The sequence below is a fragment of the Cervus canadensis genome, chromosome 2, assembly GCF_019320065.1.
Source record: "Cervus canadensis isolate Bull #8, Minnesota chromosome 2, ASM1932006v1, whole genome shotgun sequence".
NCBI lineage: Eukaryota > Metazoa > Chordata > Mammalia > Artiodactyla > Cervidae > Cervus > Cervus canadensis.
In genome coordinates, this window is record NC_057387.1 from 89,944,866 (window position 1) to 89,967,921 (window position 23,056).

Sequence of the window (23,056 nt, forward strand, 5' to 3'; positions counted from 1 at the left end):
GTTTATCTTCATAGTTTAATTTCTAAATCTGCCACGAGCCCTGAATGCCTAATTGTGCATGGATATTGAACTTAAAAAACTTAAATGATAAGACAATTGAACATTGTGAGCTTAATTTTACGTGTGATTTCACTGCCTTTCTTATTGTGGTCTTACTTTAATTGTAGAACAATTCTGTCTAGTGGGCTAAATATTAATGCAAAGATCTTGGAAGGAAAACATTCTTATGCAGCCATTGAGAAGGAAGAAGACTGATGTTACTTAAACTCCTAATAAGCAGTAGGTATTTTTAGATGATTTACATATATTATTTCACTTAATATTCACAACCTCTCTACAAGTAGAAATTAATCTTCTGTATTATTTACTCAGGTTGTGTTGTAACAGACTTGAGATTCAAATCTGGGCACATCTGATCTAAAGCACATTTGCTATACGTTACTTCCTGCAGACAGTCATTGACAATATTTCAGACAAATTTTAGGGATAAAAATGAACATTCACGTGATATTGCATTCCTCTGTTGTTATGTAAACGGAACAAATCACTCAGAGTGGAATTTGTGTGTGCGCGCATGTGTGTGTGTGTGAGAGAGAGAGAGCGAGCAAGAGAAAGAGGTCAATTTGGGGAAAATAATCAGTTCAGTTACTCTGTCATGTCCAACTCTTTGCAACTGTAGTAATTATTAATACTTATTGAATACATGATTTATCAGGTATGATTTTTCAGTAATCCTTACAACCTGATAACCAGGTCATCCTTATTCCTGTTTTAGAAAGAGAAAACTCAGGCACAGAGGTGAAGTAACTTGTTCAAGATCAAACTACTGTTAAGTGGTAGAGCCAATGTTATAACTTAGGCAGTGTAAACAACTCATAAATTGAATGAGTCTGTATTTCTGAGTGCAAAATAGCTCTGACAGAACTAATTATAGTGCCATTCCTTGGTTATAACTGAACATATGTTCTAGGTGCAACATCTTATGTAAAAATCAACTTTTCGTTAAATAGACCACATCTCTAGAAAATAATTGTACCAAGTTATAGTGGAGGGTTTTGGTAGACATGATAGAATGTAGTTTTACATTTTGCAACCTCTAGGAATTTATTACTTATAAAACCTAAGCTTCTCTGGGTTAGTGTATGTCATGTCAGTATTTGCTTTTAAGCTAATATTTTCTTGAATGTGGTAATTTGGACTTGGAATTCCTTCAATATCTTATTACTGAAGATCATACTGTATATCAGAGAAAATTTTCCCTAAAAAGCAGACTATTTACTAAGAAAAACTTAAAGAACTGCTATGTGTAGAAATTTCTTATGCTCCAGATTTGAACATTGTCGAGAGCTAGGATGAAATACTGGGAGATCTTGGACTTTGCAGTCAGAATGTCTTAGGTTTAAATCTTTTGTTTGACTCTGTAACAAGTTTCTTAGTCTCTTTCTTTTTTAGCTTATAAAATGGAGAATAAACTTAACCTGCAGGATTTGTTGTGATGAATATGTGAAATAATGGTTATAAATGTCTGGGATCAGTTTAAATGGTGGTAGCTATTAATAACAACAATAACTATTACTACTGCCATCTCTAGCCAAATACTTAAAACAGCTAGATTTTATTATAGGGCTGTTAATTTTTATGAAATGTTACACTTTATTAAAATTTTCATAAATCACTGATACCAGGGATTATTGGTAACTTCTTTCCATCTTGTATTCACTACGTGCAACACATTTACATCATTATGCATATATTAAAAATATGAAGATTACATATACTAAAGGTGCTTCCTTTATTGCCATTCCATCCTCTTTTATTTCAGAAAACATTTGTTGAATGACTCCTGTGTCCCCCGCTATATTAGGCCTTGGACATACAAGGAGACTAAGACCTCGATTCATGCCCTAAAGTACCTTTTAGTCTTCTAGGGAGATACCTTCTAGTCTTCTGGGGTGATGAGTACTGTGATGCAGGATAAGAAGAAAGGCACTTGAGTGCTGTGGCGTGTCCTGTGATTATAATGGAATTTTTTGGTGGTAATTTAGTTCTTAAATTTTTTATTGTTTTACAGTGCCCAAGATTGATACTGTAGGTGACATTTTAAACTGTAATTAAAAGGATAACATAAAATCGTAGGAGTATTTGATCCAAGTTAAATAGTGTTTTGGTGCATTGGGTCCACATTGTGGGATATCATATCTGTTTTCTTACGATTTATTCCCTTTGTAATAAAGCAAGAATTTTTAACCTAGAGCACAAGGCATTAGGCAGGGGTTTCAAGGATAGGCTTAAAGGATCTTTGATCAGTTCTGAAATAGTATGTACAATAACGAGTATCACAATTTAGATAGTGGGAAGGACACTAAGTACAGACCAAATTGGATTTGAATTCTCCCTCTGCCACTTGTGCTCTCTCTGGGTGACCATGACAAGTTATTTAGACTCTCTGACTGCCTTTTGCTTGTGTATGATGTATACACATTGTTGCAATGTAAGAATCATTGAATCCCTTTGCCAGTTTCTACAAAGAACTAATTTGGAATTCTCATAGAGATTGAGTTGACTTTGTGGTTAGTGGGAGTGTTGCTGTTTAACAGTGTTAACCCTTCTGAATCCATGAACATGGGATTTTGCAACTTTCTTGAACTCAGTTAGTTATAATAGTTCTTTAGTAGACAGCTTGGGATTGTTTTTAATATTAGAGCATGTCATCTGTGAATAGTGATAGTTTTACCTCCTCTTTTTCCAGTCTGATGCTTTTTATTTATTTATTGCTCTTGTGTAATTTCCCTGGCTAGTCTCTAATACAGTGTTGGATAGAAGTGTTGAGAATGGACTCTTTTTCTTATCCCTTATATTTGGGGAAAAGCATGCATATATATATCCCTGGAGGAGGCCACAGCAACCCACTCCAGTATTCTTGCCTGGAGAATTCCATGGACAGAGGAGCCTGGGCGGGCTACAGCCATGGGGTTGCAAAGAGACACGAGTGAGTGATAACAGTAAGTATATGAAGCATGTAATATTCTAAAGACTGCTTATAATAGGTTTTTCTTTCCTTCCTCCCTCCCTCCCTCCCTCCCTCCTTCCTTCCTTCCATGAAAACAGCCCAGAGAGGTTGTCAGTTTCCTGTGTTTGGAGGCCAGTGGTCAAAAGAGTGAGCTCTGGCCTTGTACTGCATTGCTTGGAATTCTAGTTCTGCCATCTGCTAGCTTTGAGTTTGGGCAAGTCATTTACTCTTTTTGTGTTTTTCTTCATATGTAAGGTATGAGTAAGAGTATGTACTTTAAAGAGTTGTGAACGTTAGATGAGATTGTACAAGTAAAGTGCTGAGAATAAATAGTGCCTGGTCCATGGTAAATCCTTAATGAATATAAGTATTTGCTACTACAGCTATTATTGGTCAGGAGCACCCAGCCATCACCCGTTTCTCAAAATTTTGTGCTACAGATTTCTTGCTCTACCTGAAATTCATTGCTTCCCTTGGCTTCATTCAATTAATACTCGGTGCCTACTGTTTGCAAAGTACTGTATAATTAAAGACAACACATGGTGAGCAAGACAAGTCACAGGCCCCATGGGTTAATATTTCTAGTCAGGGAGACCAACAGAAATAAATAGATAATGAAAATTGGCTTTCATTGTGCTCAGATGGTAAAGAATCCACTTGCAACGTGGGAGCCCTGGGTTCGATCCCTGGATAGGGAAGATCCCCTGGAGGAGGGCATGGCAACCTACTCCGGTATTCTTGCCTGGAGAATCCCATGGACAGAGGAGCCTGGCGGGCTACAGTCCATGGGGTTGCAGAGAGTTGGACATGACTGAGCAACTAAGCACTGAGTACCCTGAGGTGTGAGATAGTGATAAGAGCTAGGAAGAACAATAGAACAGATTAGGTAAGAGTGCCATGAGGTGACACTTCAGATAGCGTGTCAGAAAGGCCTCTCTGAGGATGTTACATTTGATCGGAGATCTGAATGAAATAAAAAGTGAGCCATATGATTATCTGTGGAGATATTCCAGGTGGAGGCAACAGCAAGTACAGGAATCTTGAGATAGGAGTGCTCTTTGCAGTTGCTTGACTGGCTCCTTTGATTTAGTTTAGGTGTCACTTGTGTCTTCCTCAGCTTTTTCTTAGTTTCTTATGAAATAATTCAGACATGACTTTTATTGACTTTTCTGATTATGTCTCTCTTAGATATCACTGATCCCATGGCAATAGTGTTTGTTCCCTCTTGATGTACTTACTACAGTCAAGATATACTTATTACAATGGATTGTTGTTGCTGTCTTTTTCCCCCCACTGAACTGACTTCTCAATGTCAGGGACTATAGTTTCTTATTTATTTTATTATTCCCAGTATCTAGGCATATAGATGTACAGAGATGTCTAAATGAATCAATGTCTAAATGAATACAATGTCTAAACGAACACAAGAGATGTCTAAATGAGTAATGAATGAACAGCCAAGTTTTTTACTTTTTATTTCCTCAGTATATTTCTGTTTGTACTTGTTTCTGCCTGATATAATGATACTAAGTACAGTTTATTTGGATAATTTTTTGTCTGACAGTCAGCTTAGTGCATCAGATACATTTTTGTATTTGACCATTGTGTTATAATTTCTTTTTTTCCTCTATCTGAAGACTAAGGCCCAGGAGGGCAAAAACGTTGTTTTATTTGTTCGTCTCCGTCAGAAGTGCCTGGTATAACAACGTATCAGCAGTTGTTTGAATGGATGATACGTCAGTATGTTAACCTTGAGTCTTCTACTGAATCACATGGATGATACAGTGTAAACCATATTTGTATAATACTCTGATAGACCATGACCTAGGAGCTTTAAGCAAAACAGGTCATATTAGATGTTCTTACCCCCCTAACTGCTTTCCCTCAGCAGTACCACATCAAGTCTAATTTTCCTATAAGTGCTCTGACTAGAGCTACATTTTCTCAACTAGAGGCTGAGACATACGGCCTAATAATTACACTGAATACTTGAAATTCAGACTGGATAAGTATTATCTCTATACACATGTGCCAAAATTATCCCTTCCTCCAACTCCATAGTAGAAATTCTTATTCCTGCTATCTTCCAGCTAGATGTTAAGCAATTGCAAATCCTGGTCTAGATAATTCTCTACATAGTCTGCATGAATGATCAGTAGACAACCTCTAGAGCAATATTTGCATTTTTTTTTTTTAAATTGAAGGATAATTACTTTATGGTCTTCTCTTGTGGCTCAGTGGTAAAGAATCTGCTTGCCAATGCAGGATACACGGGTTCAGTTCCTAGGTCAGGAAGATCCTCTAGAGAGGGATATGGCAACCCACTGCAGTATTCTTTCCCGGGACATCCCATGGACAGAGGAGCCTGGTAGGCTACAGTCCATGGGGTCACAAAAGAGTCAGACACGACTTAATAACTAAACAACAACAACAATTACTTTATAATGTTGTATTGGTTTCTGCCAATATTTATACATTTTAAAAGAGAAGTTTGCTTTGTTGTTGTTTAGTTGTTCAGTTGTGTCCAACTCTTGCATCCCCATGGACTGTAGCCCTTAAGGCTCCAGTTTGCTAAGTAGGCCAAATAACAGATGGGTGGAATGTGTATGGTTGAAGGTAACATACTGCTACTATTTTACTAAACTATGGATTGAAAAGCAAGAAATCTTTTCATGATATGGTATAGGTAAGCTGACCATATTTTTCCAGTCAAAGATTCAGTTTGGCTGAAAAAGGATGCTTTGTATTTCCTGACTTTTCAGTTTATTTCCAGGAAAAGACAATGAAATAGTTGTCAGGATGGTTCATCATATGAAAGTCAGTCAATACAGCAGTTTAATAGAATGAAGGGAAAAAAATCTTGATAATCTTGATGCAGAAATGCACTGACAAAATTCAGCACTCCTTGATGAAAATACTTAGCAAACTAGAAATAGAAGGGAACATCCTCCACGTGATAAAGGTCACATGTGAAAAACCCACAGCTAGCATCATACTAAACAGTGAAAGACTAAAAGCTTTTACCCTGTGATCAGGAGCACAATGAGGATGCCTGCTTTTCCAACTTCTTTTCAGCGTGGTACTGGAAGTTCTAACCATAGCAGTTAGTCAAGGAAAAGAAACAAAAAACGTTCGCATTAGAAAGGGAAAAGTAAAATAGTGTGTTTGTAGATAACATGATTTAAAAAAAATATATCGTGGTAATAACATGAGATCTGTCTCCTTAACAAGATTTTAAGTGTGTGTTACAGTGTTGTTAACACACAATGTTGTATAGGAGATCTCTGGTATGTGGTTTCTTTGAAAACCCAATATCAATTCTTGTGGATAAACACCGAGAAGTGGGATTGATGGCTCATATGGCAGTTCTATTTTTAATTTTTGAGGACCCTCCATACTATTATGAATTTTTTTTTTTTATGAATTTTTTATATGTAGAAAATCCTGAAGATTCCATGAAAACATTCTTAGAGCTGATAGACAAATTTAGCAAAGTTGCAGAATACAAAATCAACACATAGCTGCATTTTTATACAGTAGCAGTAAACAATTCAGAAGGGAAATTAAGAAAACAATTCCAAGGACTTCTTTGGCAGTCTGTTGGTTAGAACTCCCTGCTTCCAGTGCTGGGGGCATGGGTTCAATCTCTGGTTGGGGAAGTAAGATCCCATATGCTGTATGGTACAATAAAAAAATAAAAATTAAAAAAAAAAAACAAGTACATTTATACTACCATCAAAAAGTATAAAATGCTTAGGAATAAATTTAACCAAGGAGGTGAAGGACTTGTACAGTGAAAACTGCAAAACACTGCTTTGACTTAATGTTTGTGATACTAGAGGGAAAATAGTGGATAAATATGTGCAATTGTAGATTCATAATAAAAATTGTTCTTTTAAGTTATCTTTATTTTGATATTAAGTTGTCTTAAAGCTTCCCTGGTGGCTCAGCTGGTGAAGAATCTGCCTACAATGTGGGAGACCTGGGTTCGATCCCTGGGTTGGGAAGATCTTTTGGAGAAGGGAAAGGCTACCCACTCCAGTATTCCGGCCTGGAGAATTCCATGGACTATACAGTCCATGGGGTCAAAAAAAGTCGGACAGGACTGCGTGACTTTCACTTTCACTTTGTCTTACATGGAAGGTGGGCCTTAAAACTAAAGGTGTCTTAGAATTGGAAAATACAGTAATACTACTCTGTTATGAAGATTCAAATTATAGAATGCATATGAAAGATGCTGTTAAATGATGGTAAAGATAATAACTTGATAATAGAGGCAACAGCCTAACAATTAAGGGTTAAAGTTCTGCAATCAGACTTCTTAGATTTGAATACTGGTGCTAACTCTTAAATAGATATGTGCCTTTGAGTCACTCAACTTATTAATGTCTCATTTTCCTCATCTGTAAAATGAATATAATTTTATGTGCCTTGTCAGTTTAAATGAACTCAGTGGGTAAAGTGGTTAAGACTACTACCTGATGTATAGGAAATGCTCAAAAAGGATTCAGTATATGTTATTTACTGTGAAGCTGTAAAACGACAATGTTTGTATATATATGATTTTAAAATGTTGTGTTTTTAAGTCTGTACTTTATAATTTAACTTGCCTTTTAAAAACATTTAATTTTATTATTTTTTGGCCACACTGCATGGCATGTGGGATCTCAGTTCCCTGACCAGGAATTGAACTCATGCCCCCTGCATTGGAAGTAAGTCCTAACCACTGGACTACCTGGGAAGTCCCTAACTTACCTTTTTTAAAAGCAGCATTTCATTGCTGATTCTTTTGGGTCTCTTGGGGTGCCATTAACTGTGAAAAATTTTTTTTGTCTCATTTGTGCAAAGCTTATATTTTTTTTCCCTATCTAATCTACTTTTCATTTGACTGTATTAAATTTTAGCATGCTTGTTTACCTTCAGCTTAGTACAGGTCAGTGTTACTAATCTAATCTATTAGTTCTGGCCTGTTAAATATCCCACCCAACTGGATCAACAGTAAACTCTTGAGAGTTTGCCCTCTCCTATTTTGTAAATTATTACATTGATGAAAATTCTTTTTTTTAAATTTTTTTAATTTTTTTATTAGTTGGAGGTGATGAAAATTCTTTTTACCAAATTCTTTGCTGTTTTGGAAATGAGAAATGAAACAACTAATAAACATGCAAAAAAATGTTTCTTAATTCATTTTAAGAAACTGATTTATTTAGCAAGTGGTGTTTATTTCAAATTATGCTTGAGATAAAAAAAAAAAAAGGCTGTGTGGATATATTTTTGAAAATGTTAGCTCTGTAATATGTAAGGAATTGACCAGCATTTCTGTTGGTTTATATTCTTTGGTTGAATCTCTGTGGGACCAAATACCAGTCAGGAAGTATAAAACTCACTTTATTAGCCAGTTTTATTCATTCTTACATCAGAATTCTTTTCGTGCAAGTGGCAATTGCATGGAATGGTAATTCTGTCTTAAGTGGGAAGGAAGTATGTTAGTTTATCTAATTGATAGGTCTAAGAGTAGAGCTGGCTTTAGATGTATTTGGGTCATAGTGATACCACTACTCAGTTTTTCCTTCATATCTTGTCTCCAGTCTTAGGTAGGCTTTCCCATTGTAGCACTAAAATAAGCACGAAAAGCTTCAGGTTTATACACTTTATAACTCCAAGTGTGGTGGAAAAGAGGGCCTCTCTTCTGGTAGCTCCCACAAAGGAACTGTGATTTTTTTCTGGTTGGAGTAAAGTCACATATCTTCTTGGAATAGTCATTATGGAAAGTGGGTTGAAGAGTATATTTGGCAGAAGAATTTGAGGTTACTAATTGTTGTGGGTTGAATTGTGTCCCCCTCCCCCAATTTATATGTTGAAATCCTAACCCCCCAATACTTCAGAAATATGACTTTACTTGGAAATAGAGTCATTATGAATGTAATTATTTAAGATGAGGTCATAAAGGAGTAGGGTGGGCTGCTGATCCAAAATCACTGACGTCTACATCAAAAGGAGAAATTTGGACACAGACACACATGCAGGCAGAATGTCATGTGGAGGTTGGACTTGAGCTGCCACATGCCAAGGAACTACCAGAAATAGAGAAGCCTAGAGCTGATCCTTCCCTAGTACCCTCAGAGGGAGTTTGGCCCTGCCAGTATCTTGTTTTGGACTTCTGGCTTCCAGACTGTGAGACAATAAATTTCTGTTCTCCAAAGCAACTCAGTTTTTGGTACTTCATTATGGCAGCCCTAGCAAATTAATACAGTGGTCATGAATTTATAGTTATACCAATCTGTCCTGTTGAGTGACTTTTTTAGGCTCAGCCTCAAAGAAAGAAGATAGTTGGGTTCATCCAGGTTTGGAGTTTTGCTGTACTTGTGTGTTCTAAAAGAGGAACAAGAGAATTTAAGATTAATGACAAGAGGATTATTGAAATGATGCACCACAGGCTATAAACTGAATGATGAGGGACATAAAGCAAAGAGATGGTCTGGTGATGTTCAGTTCAGTTCAGTTGCTCAGTCATGTCTGACTCCTTGCGACCCCATGCACTGCAGCACGCCAGGCCTCCCTGTCCATCACCAACCCCTGGAGTCCACCCAAACCCATGTCCATTGAGTCGGTGATGCCATACAACCATCTCATCCTCTGTCACCCCCTTCTCCTCCTGCCCTCAATCTTTCCCAGCATCAGGGTCTTTTCCAATGAGTCAGCTCTTCGCATCAGGTGGCCAAGGTATTGAGTTTCAGCTTCAGCATCAGTCCTTCCAATGAACACCCAGGACTGATCTCCTTTAGGATGGACTGGTTGGATCTCCTTGCAATCGAAGGGACTCTCAAGAGTCTTCTCCAACACCACAGTTCAAAAACATCAATTCTTCAGTGCTTAGCTTTCTTTATAGTCCAACTCTCACATCCATACATGACCACTGGAAAAACCATCGCCTTGACTAGACGGACCTTTGACTGATGGGTCACAGTCAAAATGAAAGGGTCCATGGATAAGAAGTCTTATAAAGGTCAAAGGAAGATCACTTGAAAGAGAAGGTTATGGTTGGAGAACAAGATGCTTGAAATAGTGGTTTGGGATATAGAGCAGTTTGGATAAAGGTAGAAGAGCCAGGAGTGAGGTTACTATGGGAGTAACAGGATGACTGGGCCGTAATATATCCACATTGGTGGTACCTTGTAAAACTCTGTTTTGAAGAGACCATTGGTGTTAAGGGCGTCAAGGAAGTAAAAATCCAGGTTGTTGGATGGGTTATCCAAGTCTATGTTGAAGTCATCCAGTTGATGGAGGTTTAGGGTGGAGAAGAATACAATGAGTCATGTGCCTTAGCCTTAGGTGAGTGAGGTGGAGGGAACCAGGAGGTTAAAATATAACAGTGATAAGGAAAGGGAGATAGTAATTTTGCTGAAAAGGAAACACCTCAAGAGAGCAGAGTTTTATTTTGCCTTTGTTTTAAAAACAAAGACAATGTGGACAAGCTTCACAGGGAAGCAGAGGGTTTTAATCCTGTTTCTGGAACCTGAGATAGTCAGGAAGTTAAAACTGGACAGCAGCCATTTGAGAGGGCTTCAAGGGAGGTTAAGAGATTGTTTCAATTAGAGCAGGGGGTTGGAGGTACCATTCTGAGAAAAGGCTGACTTTTCTCTTCAGGAGAGGGCCAGGTGTTATTTAGAGAGAACATTCTCAGAAGTTGAGGAAAAAGGGACTTGCTTACTTTTTTCTTTCTGTACTAGACTAGTAAAGCCCTTGAGAGCAAGGACTGTATAATTCATCATGGTGCCTGTCTCAATCTTTGGCAAGTATTAGGTTATGAATAAATGTGAAATTAATTTATACTCCCAGCAGTATTTGAGAATGTACTGCAAGAAGGAATTTCACTAATTCATTCACCTCATAAACTTATATTTTTTGAGGGCTTTCATATGTAGGTATTGTGGATTTGATGGTGAATAAGATAGACATGATTTTCTACTCTCATGGAGCAAATATTATAGTGAGGGCAAAAATAATGAAAAAGCAAACAGACAAAAACAATATGTAACAGGTCTCTGAAGGAAACAAGCAAAGCTGAAGTAGAAAATTTTAAAAAGGGCCTATTTTATGATGATCCAGAAAGGACTCTGAGTGGGTAACATTTAAGCTGAGTCCTAAAGAAAATGAAGACACCACCTATGTTTGCAGGAACAAAGAATGACATGTGGAAAGACTGAGTTGAGACAGAACTTGCTCTTTTAGAAGAACTGAAATATCAGTAAAGTTAGTGGCCCTAAGTGTATCTGGAGAGGTGAGCAGAAGCTGAATCATGCAGGGACTCAAAGCCCTGTCAAGGAGTTTAGATTTAACTTTTTGTCAAATGAGAAGCCATTGAGGGATTTAAACAGAAGAATGTTATGTGCTTATTTATATTTACATACACTCTGCAATCTGTGTGAAGAGAAGTAGATAATAAAAGCAGAGAGGATGGATTAAATGTTCTAATAGTCAAGTTGAGATATGAACTGCAGTACAGAGAGAGGTGAATGAGTTCAATGTATGTTCTGGAATTTGAGTTGATAGTATTTGCATATGATTGTAAAATTGAGAATGAGGGACATGCTGACAGATTATTTGGTTTGTGCATCAGTGGTTCGTGGTAGGAGAGGAATAGATTCTTGGAGAAAAAAAAAATATACAAGTTCTGTTATGTGTTTGGGAGACATCCAAGTGGAGATATAAAGTAGATGGTATATAAGTTTAGAGTTCAGAGATGAGATCAGAACTGAAGATAGGATGTTCACCAACTTGAGTGTCGTATTTGAACCGGGGGGATTGCTGTGATCGTCCGGTTGCCCAGATGTGTAGGAAAAGGACATGAGAGAGGAGGCTGTGCATGTCCTTTGTAGAAGGTGAAGTGCTGCACAAGTGCAGAAAGGGGTTGTTTTGTTCCACTTGTTCCTTATGTGAATTTTTATAAATCCACATACCATTCATGCTTAAAGATAACGCCTCTCCCAGTGATTTCTGTTTATTTGGGGCTGGCTAGCTAGAATAGGACTCACTGTCTTCTGATGAGAGACCCAAAACTGGTCTTTGTATTCATTCTTTGTCACTCTGCCACCCAGATTTTTTGGTCAGGTTGAATTGGATTTGTCAAAAGCTACTCCATTACTGGTTTGAGTTGCTGGTATGGTCTCTTTACATCCATTGTTTTTCAGTAGTATGTAGCTGTACTTCTTTTGAAATTCTTTTGTCTATTTAAAGTCCCTGTAATCTTTTATTTCTGATAACCTCCAAAGCAGATGTATTCTTGGATTCAGATTTTGAAAACTTTCTTTAGAATACTGTTCTTAGAGTGTTCCTAGGTCTTTGCTTGCTGACTCTTATCAATTTATAATGATTTGTTGTGGAACAAACATGAGATGTTTGCAGAAGAGAGCATTGCAGATTTTATTAGAATATAAGCAGTTTCGAGGGCAGAGGCCCTATATAATTTTTGTAACCCCAGGTACCTAAACCTATTGTTCTGTCTCTAAAAGGTCTCCAGTCCATGTGTATTAAATTATTAAATGAGTTACAAGTAACAGAATTGAGGGTTATACTGTATGTTCTCTAAGGGAACTGCTTGGATGGCGGCTTGTGTTTTCTTGGGCCCCGCCCCACCAGCTCTAAAGCGAGGACTGCTCAGATGACTTGCTTCTCTCTACCCTCTATACCCAGCTCCTTTTAAGTTTCTTTTTTACTGACTTGCTTTTGACTCTTCAGACAGCTTCTGATTGCTATTTCCTTTGTCAGTTTGGATTGCTGTTGATCACTACTGCTGTTTATTTTTTTTATTCTTGTCCTCTTCCTTTTACTGTTTGTTTCCAGCCTGTTTTCCTTTATATTGTGAAATGCATAAGTTTTTTTAAAAAGACATCGCGAACCTTCAGAAGGTTTTAGTCTGCTTCCCTGTGGGTCAGTCACATGTGAAGATAGGTGTGTAAAAGCACACACTCTTCTGGTTGTATTCATTTGGTACTTTGGTTGTAGGAGTTGCTGTTCCATTATTTGAGGGGTGGAGGTGGTGGTTGTGGTGGAGTAGTTAAAAGGATGTAGGGGTTAGTTCTTCTGGTTCCTCAGATCTCTTGAAAATGGAGTATTAATTAGATGGCTGAATTAAAAATAACTGAAATTTTTGGTGTTAATATGTCAAATATACTTGCATGGCAAGTTACTCAGAAAATCATGTGCTTTATCACACTTTTAGAAAATGTTCACGAGTGCTAAATTGTTAATCATTCCTTAAATTTTTATAGAGAATAAAAATAAAAAGATTTTGAATGGCACTTTGCCTGCAAGGGTCCGTATAGTCAAAGGTATGGTTTTTCCAGCAGTCATGTATGGATGTGAGAGTTGAACCATATAGAAGGCTGAGCACCGAAGAATTGGTGCTTTTGAACTGTAGTGTTGGAGAAGACTCTTGAGAGTCCCTTGAACTGCAAGGAGATCCAACCAGTCCATCCTAAAGGAAATTAGTCCTGAATGTTCATTGGAAGGACTGATGCTGAAGCTGATGCAAAGCTCCAATCCTTTGGCCACCTGATGCGAAGTACTGACTCATTGGAAAAGACCCTGATCCTGGGAAAGATTGAAGGCAAGGAGGAAAAGGAGACGAGAGAGGATGAGATGGTTGGATGGCATCACCAGTTCAATGGACATGAGTTTGAGCAAGCTCTGGGAGATGGTGAAGGACAGGGAGGCCTGGTGTGCTGCGGTCCATGGGGTTACAAAGAGTCGGATACGACTGAGCGACTGAACAACAACAAATTGGAAGGTTACAGGTTCCCTAAGTAGTCAGCTATGGTACTATTCCATGATTCTTTTTCATTTTAAGATCCAGGCCGAAGGAGTACCCCCTCTTTATGACTTACTGTTCTCTTGGCAAAGGGAAAAGAGCAAGAGCTGGTGGAAACACACAATAGCCCTTAAAACTTCATCTGTAACTGGAACTTCCTCATATTTCATCGGCCAAAGTAAGTCACATGGGCAAGTCAATAGTAGGGTATTCACAGAGAGGTGCTGTAAGTCACATGGCAACAGGCAGGCCTGTTAATATTCTTGTAAGAGGAGAATAAATGAGAATTATAATACAACCTACCATACGTTAGGATGATGTAACAGTTTTGTAACAACTTTTTTCTTAGTAAAATTTATTTTATTCAATTTTTCTGTAATAAAAATAGCAGCCACCTCCCCTTTTTTTGGTTTTCATTGCATTAGTTAGGATATTGGTTTAAGCCAAAATCTCAGTGGCTTAAACAGGAGAGAATTTACCTCTCTCAAGTAACTGTCCAAGTAAGATAAGTAATAGAGGGCTGATATGGCAGCTTCATGATAGTGTCAGAGACATAGACCCTTTTTCTCGATTGCTCTTTTATTTTCAACCATGTTTTCCATCTCACAGTCCGGGTAGGTCCTCCACGTTTCACAGCCATATCTACCTTCTGGAGAGCTGGAAGAAACAGCTGGGAGGTAGAAGACATTCTCCTTCCCTGTGGTGCACAGCCTGGGAGTTGGGCATGTTATTTCCTTTCACATTTCATTTAGAGAAACTGAGATTGCGAAAGATGAGAAATGTACATTTCGATAGGTGTCTGCATGTTCGAGTAAGGTTTAGGGGTTTTATTATTAAAGAAAGAAAAGATTAAAGGATATTAGGGAACAGTTAGCCATCTCTTTTTAATTCAGTTAGTTTAATTGGAAACCTATGAAGAATAGATATTATTAGCACTTTAAAGATAAGTGGACAGGCTTTTCAAAGAGGAAATAATTTGCTCATGATCTACCTAAGTATTGGTGGAATGGGCTTTGAATTTAGGCCTATCTGATACCAAAATGTGAGGTTTTTTTTTTTTTTTTTAATAACATTTTGTTGGCTTCCTAATGTCTTTATTTTCAAGCACTTACCATTTTTTTCAGAGTAGTAATAAATAGCTATTGACTCTTTAGAAGGGATTCTTCATATATTTATGAATATTTTACTTTGTGAAAAATGATGAGTGTTTATTAACTAGCCAATGAATAAATAATTGCTTCAAATGATAATAGTATTAGAAATTTTAACTCAGGTTTTGACTTTTGATAACTTTAGTTTAAAAAGTTTTCTTTTAGAAATTAGTTACTAAGTATTCATATATAATTTCTCATTCTGATGGCACAGTTTTGGATTTTACATTTTTTCCTAAGCTAAAAATATCTTAATTGTTTTGTTCTACAGAATTAGGGAAGTGCTTATTATAAAAAAATATTTTCAGAGAACACAGAGTAGTATAAAGAGGAGTATAAAAATCGTTTGTAATTCCATTATCCAGAGAGCATCACTGTTACCACTTTAGCTATGCCTTTCAAAATTTTTCGCTGTGCATTCATTATGTGTGTTATATCTATGTGACTTTTTTTTTAATCTAAAATGATCATATTTCAGTAAAAAAAAAAAAAGATGATTTTACCAAGATGCACCAAACACACTCTTTGATCATCTTACTTGATGAGTGAATTGGCAATTTGGATGACTTTTTTCCATTCTCACTTAGCTGTATTGTATTAGTATAGTTGATCAGCACAGGATATACTTAATCACTTACTGAGCTAATGCCTTCTCAAATGTATTTATGTAGTAACTAATGAAGCTGTTTTCTTTAGCAGAGTATTTATGCATTTCTTTGGGAGTAGGGTGAATATATAATTTTTTATTCATACTGGGACATGTTTGAGAATGAAAGGGACATTACAAGTATTTAAAGTTTTTTGAAAATTTTTTTGCCATCAAAGTGGTTTTATTATACTGAAATGTAATATAGATCAGTAAAATAGTTCTGTTTTCAAAAATAAAAGGTTATAAAACACTTGTTTTATAGTACAACAAAATAAAGTCTTTATCAGATACACAGATGACACCACCCTTATGGCAGAAAGCAAAGAACTAAAGAGCCTCTTGATGAAAGTGAAAGAGGAGAGTGAAAAAGTTGGCGTAGAACTCAACATTCAAAAAACTAAGATCGTGGCTTCCAGTCCCATCACTTCATGGCAAATAGATGGGGAAACAGTGGAATCAGTGACAGACTTTATTTTTGGGTGCTCCAAAATCACTGCAGGTGGTGACTGCAGCCATGAAATTAAAAGACGCTTGCTCCTTGGAAGAAAAGCTATGACAAACCTAGACAGCATATTAAAAAGCAGAGATATTACTTTGCGAACAAAGGTCTGTCTAGTCAAAGCTATGGTTTTTCCAGTAGTCATGTATGGATGTGAGAGTTGGACCAAAAAGAAAGCTGAGTGCTGAAGAATGATGCTTTTGAACTGTGGTGTTGGTAGAAGACTCTTCAGAGACCCTTGGACAGCAAGGAGATCCAACCTGTCCATCCTAAAGGAAATCAGTTCTGAGTATTCATTGGAAGAACGGATACTGAAGCTGAAACTCCAATACTTTGGCCACCTGATGTGAAGAATTGACCTAAGACCCTGATGCTGGGAAAGATTGAAGGCAGGAGGAGAAGGAGAGGACAGAGGATGAGATGGATGGATGGCATCACCAACTCGATGGCCATGAGTTTGAGCAAACTCCCTGAGTTGGTGATGGACAGGGAAACCTGGCGTGCTACAGTCCATGGGGTCACAAAGAGTTAGACATGACTGAGTGACTGAATTGAATTGACATTGATTATGAGAATATTTAGAAACAAAAGCAGGAAAGTTATTCTGGGTAATAGTGATATTTTTTGCCAGCTTCCTAGATGTGTCTGTCTCTAATATGTTGTTAGAAACAGATATATAACCATTATTCTACATGTTTCTCTAAATTTAGATGCTGTAAAATCATGCTCTCTCTTTAATTTCACTTCATTCCAGTACAGAATATAAATTTATATAGTTAAAAATAGGAAGACTTCTGATGGAACTTCTAGAATTCATTACTTTAATTAAATCTCATGTTCTGTTTGAACTCATTCAATTTGTTCAGTACTTAACATTGCTTTTGAGGGATGTTTCAGTGCCTTGGTAAATTTTCTTTCTGCTGCTGCTGCTAAGTTGCTTCAGTCATGTCCAACTTTGTGCGACCCCATAGACGGAAGCCAACCAGGCTCCTCCATCCCTGGGATTCTCTAGGCAAGAACACTGGAGTGGGTTGCTATTTCCTTCTCCAATGCATGAAAGTGAAAAGTGAAAGTGAAGTCGCTCAGCTGTGTCCCACTCTTAGCGATCCTTGGACTGCTGCCTACCAGACTCCGCCGTCCATGGGATTTTCCAGGCAAGAGTACTGGAGTGGGGTGCCATTGCCTTCTCTGAATTTTTCTTTCTAATAATTGCTATTTTCTAAAAGCTTCAATGGCTGAAGTTTTTTTTTTTTTATCTTTTTTCATTGAACTTTAGTCTTCGATTAAAGATTTCCCACTGATTTTGAACAATATGCAACCAATCATTAAAGGACTTGGCCTTCAAAAAGATTCAGTAGTGAGACACTTAGGTTGGGTTTATAAAGTCAGTCTGAAAGATTCCAGCCTTTAAAATCTGATGACAGGTTGCAAGTAGGGAACACATATTTCCACGTTTAAGTATATTTTTGTTTTGTTTTCAGTACCATTTTTATCCTTAAAATTTTAACTGTGGTTATATGTAAACATTTATAAGTTTTGGCAATTGCAGCTAACTCATTAATACTGATTCCACTAGAGTGCCATGATAAATAGAAGTAGCCTCAAAAGTTTTATGCAATTATCTATTTTCTAGAGAAATTTTAGTACGTAATTTTGTATTAAATGTATAATTTCTTCTCTTTAGCTCATTGTTCTTGAAAGGATTTATCGGGTGATAGTAAAGATTGTCAAGCAACAAAATAAACAGTTCTAAAATTATACCATACAATAAATGGCAAAACCACCTCGAGGTTTTAGACTATTGACTCCTCACACATACTTCATTTGCACCTCGCCTGTAGTTTCTCGCTTACTTCGCTGGCTAGTGGCCTGGTGCATGTTGCAGGCCATTGCACATCTCACTGTATCAACTGTGTCAGCAGGAGCACCAGCATTAAATATTCCTTCTACTGTCTCAAAAGGATATAAAGAGTTAGCTGTCCATGGTTGCTTGTGTCTGAGGATACTTTTCACTGTCTTCTGTATGATGTCCTTGAAAAGGTGTTATGTTTTATCTGTAAAGAGTTAGGGGAAAGATGGAATTATCACTGGTCTTTTTTACGATTTCATCACTTGTTCAAGTGGTTAGAACACTTAAGACACTGTTAGCTTGGCCAGAAAATAGGTGAATGCAGTAGAGGTGTTCTAAATTCATTTTGATTTATTTTAATGTGGTGATTAATGAAAAATACTTCATTCAAGGAAGTGAAAACTGTGAGACAAGTGGTAAACCACATGGGATGTTGAGACAAGAGATTGTACTGTCCTGAGCAAACCAGGGCATATGAGAAACAGCATGGTAATGTGGAAGAGTATGGAACTTAGAGTAGGACAGACCTGCATTCAAGTCCAGGCTCTGCCATTTAAAAGCTTGGACAAGGAACCTGTCTGAAACTTGGTGTATTAGGGTTCTCAGAGAAACAGAACCAGTAGGACAGCCACTCACACTGACCAATTTAAATTTTAAAGAATTGACTCATGTCTTTGTGGAGACTGGCAAGTCCTAAATCTGCAGGGCCTGTTGGGGACTGAGGGGAGAGTTGATGTTGCAGTCGAGCCTGAAGGTGATCTCGAGGCAGAATTACTTCTTCCTTTGGGGAGATCAGTCTCTCTTAGGACTTTCAACTGCTTGGATGAGACCTCCCCACATTACGGAGGATAATCTGCTTTATGGCTTTAAATGTTAATCACATCTAAAAAAAATACCTTTACAGTAACATGTAGACTGGTATTTGACCAAACAACGGGGTTCTATTGCTTCACCAATTGACAAGTGAAACTAACTTTCACATGACATTTCTTTATTTACTTATTGGTAAGATAATATATGACTCACAGGATTAAGTGTGGTAGTATTTATAAAGCACTTAGTATAATGTGTTCTCAGAATAGGCACTGAGTGCATGTTGGCCCATTAAGACTATAGGCCCAACTTTGATGCTTGAAGATCTTTTTCCCTGTTTATCTTCGTATTTCTTACTAAACTTCTCCTGTCTCTTCATCTACTTAATAAGTCTTGTCAAATCTGTCTTAAAAACTTTTTCTTCAAACCAAACCCTTCTTTTTCACCCTTGCCAGTGTTTAGGTCCTCTACAGGGCCATTAAAATTTTGTCCTAAGTAACCCTCTGCATGCCATCCTACTTTCCCTCTTCACGTACAAATAATCACTTAGTTAATTAGTATTAACTAATATTAGGCTCTTGAGTGTGTCCTCTTTTCCATCCTTATTTTCTTTACTTTTACCATGGGAGTTGAAGCCCTTCATCAGTTGTCTTTTGTAACAGCGGTCCCTAACCTTTTTGGCACCAGGGACCAGTTTCATGGAAGATAGTTTTTCCATGGACTGTGGGGTTGGGTGGAGGGGACAGTTTTGGGATGATTCAAGTACATTATATTTATTGTGAACTTTATTATTACTACATTGTGTTATATAATAAGGTAATAATACAACTCACCATAATGCCTAATTAGTAGGACCCTTGAGCTTGTTTTCCTGCAACTAGAGTGATTGTAAATACAGATGAAATTTCGCTCCCTTGCCTGCCCCTCACCACCTGCTGTGCAGCCTAGTTCGTAATAGGCCATGGACCAGAATGTGGTTGGGGACCCCTTATAATCTTATCTCTAATCCTTATCACCGTTTAGAACTCCTTACTATTCTCGACAAATGTAACTGAGATTTCTGTTGATTGCATTTATACCTTTGTGTGGAATCACTGTCTCCCCTACTCCCCTACACCTCAGATTTCTGCACTGGTGTCACCCTCATGAAACCTTCCTGTATTTCCTCCCAATTCCAGAACATTCTTACACATTCATGTACAATGAACCTGAGCCTTCAAACATTGATACTCCTTAGCTGCCTTTCAGATGAGACAATATATCTGTTCATCAGCTGACCTAGGAACCGTTTAGACTGTATTATGAATTGAATGGACTTCCCAGGTAGTGCAGTGGTAAAGAATCTGCCTGCCAGTATAAGAGATGCAGGTTCCATCCCTGGGTTGGGAAGATCCCCTGGAGGAGGAAATGGCAACCCACTCTAGTATTCTTGCCTGGAAAATTCCATGGATGGAGGAGCCTGGTGGGTACAGCCCATGGAGTTGAAAAGAGCCACACACACACGTGAATTGAACACCACTTCCTGCTACAAGCATTTCAGATCTGATATTAATATCATTTTTTGTTCATTAGTTTGTATATTCACTTGATTATTTTATTGAAGTGGTTTTTTAATTTTGTTCATAGGTACTTTGGGGACTTGGGTAGAGGATGAACTCTTAAGGTTTTGGGCTTCTCAGTTGCTTTTTAACCAAATCATTTCACCATAATTTGTTATATGTTGAGTTTCTGAGTAAAATTTTAGGAGAGGAAAAGAGTTCTGATATCAAAAACAATTTTAAAATTCCTGTTTTGTTTCTTGTCTACCTAATTCTTGGTAATCTACATGGCTGCTTTTATTTACTCTCCCTCCCCCCCGAAAGAAACAAAATTGAAAATTTTGAAATCGTGGATATATTAATTGTATTTATCTTCGTTTCAATTATCTGTTGAATGAATGTAATTATATTAATAAAAGTCATTGAATAGCATTTAATTTCTAATTATTTATTTATTTTAGTTATCAAGTGGAAATCCTCTTTATGAGAAATACTATAGACAGGTAAGATGATTGTTTCTTATAGAATATACTTTCAACTCCTGATTGTATTCAGCCAGCTGAATAAATTTGACATTTCTTGTTTTCATTTTCTTGTGCTTTAATCTCCTGCTTTGATTAATGTGTTTAACAAGTTTTCAGAAAAATTAAGGAAAGATAATTAAGCCCAAACACTTGTCTTAAATATCTGTCTTAAAAATCTATGTAGCATTGGATATATTCATCCAGATACAAACATTCAAATTAATTTAGAAGTTATTTAGAAATGACTTTTATGTTATTTTAAAGACGTTTTAAAGATTAATTTTCATCAAGTTGAAGCCATACACTCATATAAATATAAAATGAACATGTATCAAAGATTTTTCTTCAACTCATTAATTATTGAGAGAACCAGTGAGATATAAAAATGAGAATATGAGTTACAGAGATTTATATTCTCCATCAGAGAAAATTAATTTCATTGGTATGGATAGGAATCATTTGCATTACTATCAGTTTTATATAATTTAACCTCTTCCCCTACAGAGTATAAAATAAATAGCTTAGTTCATAGAAGTCAAAGGTGCAAACTATAGATCAGATAATCTTCTGAAAGCATAGACGGTATTATTTGCCCATTTCCAAATATCAGATCATTTTTATTTATAATTTCTTCACTTTCTGATCATGATTACTGAAAAGGCTGGTCTCATTATATTTGATCCTATTTTCTACATAATTGCAGCAAGTTTTAATGAACCACTGTAGGTCTTCTTGTGTGACTTACAAGCCTAAAGCCGTATACTTTTATATATATACATATATATATATACACACACATATACGTGTATTTAACAACTTCTAAGGCCAGGTAATTAGTTTCTGCTTAAAGCCTTTGTTATTTATACTTCTATTTTGAGGCTAGAATCCAAACTTTAGAAATTCACCTCTTCATATTTCACATGCAGTACATGTAAATTTGAGTGAATTTACCTCATCTTGGGATTTCCCATATTTGCTAAGGTTCCTGGCCTTCTGAGTAACCTTGCTTTAGTGCTTGAGACACTTGGGAGCTTACAAACCATAGCAGGCTGGTCTTCTTGTCGGGGCCTGGTAGACTGGCTCTACATAGAGTCAGCCCCTGATCCTTAATAGTGTCTTGTTCTATCTGAATGAAAGAGAATCATTTCAAATATGGTCTTGTTTTTGTACAATTGGTTTACTCAACTATATCCTGATAAAAAGGAGAATAAATTGTTATTTAGCTTGTAACTACATGGCCATAAAAGATAAGGATATTCATTAAAGGTTTTTGATTTCTGAAGGGTCAGTGCAAATCAGATACCGTTGAAAATTATTTCATTCGGTTTACCAAAGCAGCGCCTGCTAAATTGAGGGATAATTTAGTAAAAAAGGGCTTTTCCACAGATCCATTAGAAAATAGAATAGTAAAAATAATACCAGCAGTATTGCATGTAAAAAATCATAATTGAGTTTTCCTTAACACTTCATTCAGCTCTGTGTGATTAATTTGTGTTCTCCTGCATCTTGGGTCAGGAGTTTGCTTTTATGAGATACATCTACGTCCAGTATGCAGAGTCCTGGAATTTTGACTTGGTCTACTAGTATAGTCTGAAAGTTGTCTAAGTGATGTCAGCCTAGAAGTCTTTACCCAAAAGTCCATATTTTAAAGTGTTAATAGTTCAGAGTATGTGGTATTGTTCTTTCCGTGAGGCTCTGAGACTCTTCCTTTGTTGAAGAGGTGCCCTGTAGCTTATGCCAGAGCCTTTAGGCAGATACCAGAGTACAACAGAAACTGCCTGTAGATGACAAAGACTGAATGGCTGTGTTTGGTTATTATAGTAGCCAAAAGAATGGGAGATAGCAAAATTGTTTACTGGAATAGAGTGCATAACTATTTCTTCAGAGTTTGATCAGTGTTTCCCCTCAGTGCCTCTGTTTTTGGGCTGTCTGGGGAGAGAGATGATTCTTTTCTTCTTCAGCCCTTGTCAGGGAGTAGGCAAAGAAAAGGAGTTGTGGAGAATTCTAGAGGCTGATTTCCTAACCATTTTGTTCTTCCTTGTTACCCAAAATGTGGATTGGGCAATTCTTTCTTGTTTGCTGAGTGCCTGATTTATCCCATGTTCTAGCACTTGAAAGAAAGGATTTCTCTTTTGCTTCTTTGCCTGGTTTGGTCTGTCTGGAATGCTTTGTATATGTTTTAGTAAACTTAATCTTTTAAATAAAGTGGAAAA

General features: G+C 37.0%; 1 protein-coding gene across 8 annotated transcripts in view; it reads left to right on the forward strand.

Annotated features, from left to right (window-relative positions):
• The window catches only part of EPS15 (epidermal growth factor receptor pathway substrate 15), a 139,510-nt gene that overhangs the window by 10,668 nt on the left and 105,786 nt on the right, over positions 1 to 23,056 (forward strand). For all 8 annotated transcript variants that reach the window (XM_043461355.1, XM_043461358.1, XM_043461359.1 and 5 more), the window contains exon 2: positions 20,781 to 20,822. In XM_043461355.1, coding sequence (XP_043317290.1) covers positions 20,781 to 20,822 — 42 coding nt within the window. The remainder of the gene's footprint in view (positions 1 to 20,780; positions 20,823 to 23,056) is intronic.